The sequence below is a fragment of the Vespula pensylvanica genome, chromosome 8 (assembly GCF_014466175.1).
Source record: "Vespula pensylvanica isolate Volc-1 chromosome 8, ASM1446617v1, whole genome shotgun sequence".
In the NCBI taxonomy this organism is placed as follows: domain Eukaryota; kingdom Metazoa; phylum Arthropoda; class Insecta; order Hymenoptera; family Vespidae; genus Vespula; species Vespula pensylvanica.
The window spans coordinates 215,596-221,411 of record NC_057692.1 but is presented as its reverse complement, the minus strand read 5'-3'; the positions used below and the strand labels follow the sequence as shown (position 1 = coordinate 221,411).

Here is a 5,816-nt window from a genome sequence, read left to right as displayed (position 1 = left end):
TCGAAGAGATACATGCTTATGAATGTATACGTTTTTGTATATCGAGAATTAAAAAGATCGTTCGCATGCGTCTTCCGATTCGCACCCTGCACTTGCGCGTACGCGTTTATAATCGTTCGTTCGTCTCGCTTATGGTATAATCATTGTACCTATCTACGATATTATCTACAGGGCAGTAGTCAAACACTGCGACCGATTGTGAGAGGCGCGCGTGTGCGTCGCTACGCGCCTTCTCTTTTCTCTCTCTCTCTCTCTCTCTCTCTCTCCCTCTCTCTCTCTCTCTCTCTCTCTCTCTCTTATTTCTCATCGATTTCGTACGACGGACGACGTTTCCTTCCTTCCTTCCTATGTATTTACGCATTTACGTAGGTAGGCTAAGTGGGTAGGTATGAAGTGTAGTAAGTATGTAGGTACGTGTGTATGCGTCTATATATCTATACGCGCGGAAGCGCGCGTTACGACTAGAGAGCGTCTGTCTTTTTTCTTTTTCCATTAGAAACGATGCCATTAAATCTAGCCGTTCACATTGTTCTCATCACAGAAACGGAATGATACGGAGCGTCGTAACGTAGACGAATCGTACGGAGCTTCTCTCGGTAAGCTTGATAGAAAAATCATCGTTAGAAAAAGCTCGCAGAGTAGACTCGTCGATTCTCCCTTTGCTTAGAAAATGGACGTTTTTTCTTGCGAAAGGAAGCTAATTAAAAAGTTGCGGTTCGCGTGCTGGTCCGTGAACAGCCTATTTAAAGAAATCGTCTCTACGAAGAGATTGTTTTGCGAACGATGAAACATGGCTGTATGCGTAACCACGCTATATATATATATATATATATATATATATATATATGCCCACACATACGTATACGTGTACAATATGCCCCATTTTACTCGATCGCCACGTATATCGAATCTTTTGGTAATAATTTCAACGATGTTCGCGCGAATAAATTCAAACGAGACACTGTACAGATATATATATATATATATATATATATATATATATATATATATATATATATATGTATACACGCGCACGATTGCACGCACGCACGCACGCACGCACGCAGATGTACGTATACTATTGGTACTTAATTTGCATAGAGTCTTCGATTGAACCGTGCGTATTCTTATAAGCTTATTCGGCCCTTCGCATCCTCGTTCTTTTCGTCGCACCGCGAACAAGAGCGCGCGTCGCGATCGATCGGGTCTGAAGCATCGATTCGCGCGCATTCAGAGAATTTTGTCGCGTTTTAGGCCTTTCTTCTTCCTCTTTTTTTTCTTCTCCTTTTAATCCCAAAATCTCGTACGAACTCTTGTACGTTTTGTGTGTCTCTACGCTCATGACGATTCTTAAACGAAAATGACTAGAATTTGTTTTGGTAATGAATGACAAGTTTCCGCTTCGATCCGTATCTCGTGGGCAATAGCCTAGTAGTATCCATCGCGAAGATGGATCCTTCTCCTTTTCGCAAAGTAGACTGGAATAAATTCGGCTGCGTCGATAGCGCGAAAAGAAATCATTTGTTCTTTTATATCCTCATTTCGTGCCTACTTTTCTTCGTTTCTCCTTTTTACTTTCTCCTCTCTTCTCTCTTTTCCGTCTCTCGTTTCTCTCGTATCTTTTTTCGGCTTTTCCATTCTCGATTCCGTCAATTTCATTCCGTACTCCACTAATACTCGAATCGGAGAATACTGTCGAAAGGATGACGTCGCTCGACGGTGCCATCCCCTCGGACAAGTCGAGAATTTGTAGCGTTTCTTTCGACGAAACTTGGTAAATACCAAACGTATCACGACGAGCGATACTTCGTCGCTTCGGCATCGACGACACATATATCTATACACACACATATATATATATACATATATATATATATACATACACATATAGATATACGTATATCGTAATTGCGCAATGTTTCCAAGGCAGTGACCACGCGCGCCTATCGTCCGCGAAAGAGGAGGAGGCGCAAGGAGAGAGAAAGACAGCGAGTCTTCGTATTCTCGCGCATCCTCGAGAAGCGAAAGAGAAAAGACGGAAAAGATCAACGTCGTCATCCCCGAACGATCGCACGGCTCTTCGTTCGTTTATTCGCTACTAATTCGCGCTCGTGCTTTCATTTCTTCTTTCTTTTTTAACGTATGGCTTCCGAAGAAGCGACTTCGAGAAACGGTCTCTCCTTCTCTTTCACTTTCTCTCTCTCTCTCTCTCTCTCTCTCTCTCTATCTCTCTTTCTCCCTTTATTTTCGATCGGATTTCTTCCATCTCCGTCTAACTCCTTGAAAGAAGCCGAAGGAAGAGGAGGAGTCTACGATCTCGCTGGTATCTCCGCTTTTGGGTAAGGGTACGACGTCCAATCGGCTGATCGGCCGTGATCGCGATTACGTCGTTCCTTTCTTGCCTTTCGACTTTCCACCGGTGTGCTCCTGTTCGGAACCGCTCGTAGGACTCGGTGGCCCGCTGTTCAGCTTCGCCACTCGTCGATAAATCTCGCTGTTGACGAAACGAGGATAGGAGTCCCGGTGCATCAGCGTGTAGATTTGCAACTGTGCTTCGTCGAAGGTATGCGGCGTTGGTTCCACCATGTTGCGATTAACGATCTCGCGTACTCGCGAGTCCAGACTCACCTGGAAGGATTCAAAGGAGAATTTAGCGAAAATATTTAAAGATACAAATTTAAAGATTAAAATATTAAAGGATAAAAATGGACTCACTTCTTTCGGCGAGAGTATGGATATGTAATCCTCGTAGATGAATCGAGCCTTCTCCTCGATCTTCTCTGGATTGCTCTCGCGCTTGAGTTGCTCGCAGGCGAGCCAAAATGCTATGTTTTCCTCGCTGTACTCGCTTCGAAGGAACTCTCGGAAAAGCTTGCGACCGGCCGCGTTTCTCATCAGCTTGTCGAAAGACGAGCCCCAAGATCTGACTTCCTCGAAATTACAGCACTCCGTAGCAGCGTCGAGACCGTCCAGACCGTCGAGCCCGTCCAGTCCGTTGCCCGCAGTGACGCCACCGTGATCGCCACCGAGGCCACCCACGTGTTCGCCGCCGATACCAACGTTGCCCTTCTTCTTACTCTGGTCGCCAGTTCCGCCAGCACCGACCGTATTTCCGCCGACCGTCGCCAAACTGTTGTCATCGGGCACGTTGTTAGTCGTTATCAAAGATCGAACAGTTAAGAAAAATTGTCTCAACATTCTTCTCCCGAAGGAAAATTACAAAAGATAATGTTTTATCTCGATAATTATTTCGCGAGTATCGTGCGTTAGGACGTTCAACGATAATAAAAGAAGCCTAAAGAAACGCGTTAGCTTTGTCGACGGACGAGGAGCGACTCGCGTAAACGGTAAACATTCTTTAGCGTACCCCAGATGACTAGCCTGACGTCATATCCGTTTAACGTCGCATCATTGATTTTCATCGATACCGCGACCCTTCTTTCTCTCTCTCTCTCTCTCTCTCTCTCTCTCTCTCTCTCTCTCTCCCTCTCACTCTCTTCTGTATCTTTCTAAACCTACGGATCCATCGCGTTACAGCGGCCCGCTCTATTGTCGAGTGCATATACGATACACGTCGGTATACGTAAGTAAACGAGGAGACACCGATCGACTTTTGCTTACCATTTGTTCCTGCGTGCGGCATGAAACAGAGAAAGAGAAACGTGGGTAAAGCGTCGTTCGTTTCTAAATAGGTCATGGTTATCTTCGAGCACAATGAACGAACGATACGGGAGAGTGACAAAGCGACGATACGATGAGAAATGCAAAATGCATATAGGTTGGTAGGTATACCGTGTCTCCGCTCGTCGTAAGTACTTGTGCTCGTCGTCGATGAGCGATCGGATTCGATCTTTACGGTACAACGAAATTACGTTCGTACGGATAACAGACGTTATTTCATTGTATTCAATTTTCGTTCTATCGAACGGACGTGTAAGGAAGTGGACGGGCATGACTCGCGCGCAGCTGACGTATCGATCGAGCTCAAAGGAAACGAGGAAATAGAAAGAAACGATAATACCACGAGCAACTACAGCAACAGCACCAGCAGAGGCAACAGTTGTCCTTTTTCGAGCGGCCTATGAACCTAGCTCCCTGACGTTGCTGCGCCTGCTGCGACGACGGCGTTTGTTGTTGTTGTTGTTGTTGTTGCTGCTGCTGCTGCTGCTGTTGCGATTGCTGCGACGATTGTTGTTGTTGCTGAGACGATTGCTGAGACGATTGCTGAGACGATTGTTGAGACGTCTGCTGAGACGACTGCTGCGGATTGCCGTGCTGCGAGGACGACGCCTGACTCTGACTTTGCGCTCGAAGACGACAACTGCTCGTTACGCCGTCGTTTCCTCCCGTTCCGTGGCTAACGCCAATTCCCATTGTGCTGGCACCGATTCCACTCGACATCTGAGGACATTGATACGTTATCGGCTTACGTTCGACGAACTGTCCTTTCTTTTTTTCTCTTTTGTACCGTTTTTCCTCCTTTTTTTTTATTCGAATTACAAGCAGTCGAAGTAATTATAAAGTTTCGAGTAAATATATACCGTGGAAAGTTAGATAACGTCAGAATCAAGCGGCAAATATCTCGGTGTCACCCTCGATGCATCGTTACGTTAATTTATAGATTATTCTATTTTCGGAAAGCTTCGATTTTCGATAGGACCGAATCTTTAGCGAAGCGTTTACGGGCTCAGGATTCGTTCGTCGTTGAGTCTAGGCTTTAGAAAAACGATTCTCGACTCCGCTCAACTGTGAGCTATCGTGCACGCGCTTGGATCGTAATCGATGAAAAATCGAAACGAGAGTCGGTTCCGCTCTTCTTCTTTTTATATAATTTTTTCTTTTCCTCGCGTGCTCGAAAAAACCAGTACCACGAGAAGAAACGATGCAGAACCATTGAAAGCTCTAATCGAAAGCAGCTGACCGTACGATAATCGACACGTAAGTCCTCAAAGGGCTCGCAATTAGTTCGGATGGGATTGTCGTAGCGGTAGACTCAGCCGCGCCTATCGATTATCTCGTGTTTTTAAAGCTATCGCGCGTGGATCGTCGGATATTAATCCATCGTTCGCATCGCCGCATTTGAATTTTATTGCCGGGTCTCGTGATACATCCGCCTTGGAGGGACCGCACGTGCTACGAGGAAATGAAAACGATTACACCCGATAGAAAAAGGGTGCTACTCGGTTCATTGGGAGAGTTCGTGGAACGTGGAAAGCTCCGTATCGGGCGCGCGCGCGCCAGTTCGAACGGCGTAAAAACAAAAGAGCTTGAGGAAAAACGATCGGAGAGGTGGCCTCTTACGAGCTCACGTACATAAACGCATGTACGTGTGTTTTATTTTTACGCTTCATCGTATATCGTAGATCCGTTTTAAGCCGCTCTCGCGCGATAACGAGAGCACGCGTGAAAGTCGCTTCTACTAGTTTACGAAGAGACACGCCTTCGTCAACGAAGATTCGACGAAACTTCCCTTCGCTTTTCCTTACGATACTTTATACGTTTTACAAGCCTACGTTTTACAAGAATTGCCTACGCGTTAGAAAATAAAATGCTAAAATCGAGGTAAGATAATAAAAGGGTCGACGCTCGTCGACCACCGAGTCTCTCACCTCTATCATTTTCCATGCGAGCGAGAGCGAGACCAGCTCGCTTCCCGCGTCCTTAAGATCCTAAAGGATGTAGGGCGCAGCGAGTGCGCAGGTGCTTTTAAGGGGCAGAGAGAAAGAGAGACAGAGAGAGAGAGAGAGAGAGAGAGAGAGAGAGAGAGATAGAGAGAGATAGAGAGATAAACAGAGAGAGAGAGAGAGAGAGAGAGA

General features: G+C 46.0%; 1 protein-coding gene across 4 annotated transcripts in view; it reads right to left on the bottom strand.

Moving 5' to 3' along the window:
* Positions 1–276: 276 nt before the first annotated feature.
* The window catches only part of LOC122631196 (regulator of G-protein signaling 17), a 7,795-nt gene continuing 2,255 nt past the window's right edge, over positions 277–5,816 (bottom strand). For 3 of the 4 annotated variants that reach the window (XM_043816586.1, XM_043816585.1, XM_043816588.1), the window contains 5 exons: positions 5,610–5,816; positions 4,022–4,401; positions 3,622–3,630; positions 2,716–3,130; positions 277–2,628 (listed from right to left, as the gene is read on the bottom strand). The exon at positions 5,610–5,816 is cut by the window's right edge. In XM_043816586.1, coding sequence (XP_043672521.1) covers positions 2,383–2,628; positions 2,716–3,130; positions 3,622–3,630; positions 4,022–4,401; positions 5,610–5,618 — 1,059 coding nt within the window. In that variant the 5' untranslated portion in view covers positions 5,619–5,816 and the 3' untranslated portion in view covers positions 277–2,382. The remainder of the gene's footprint in view (positions 2,629–2,715; positions 3,131–3,621; positions 3,631–4,021; positions 4,402–5,609) is intronic. The other variant, XM_043816589.1, reaches the window with a different exon arrangement.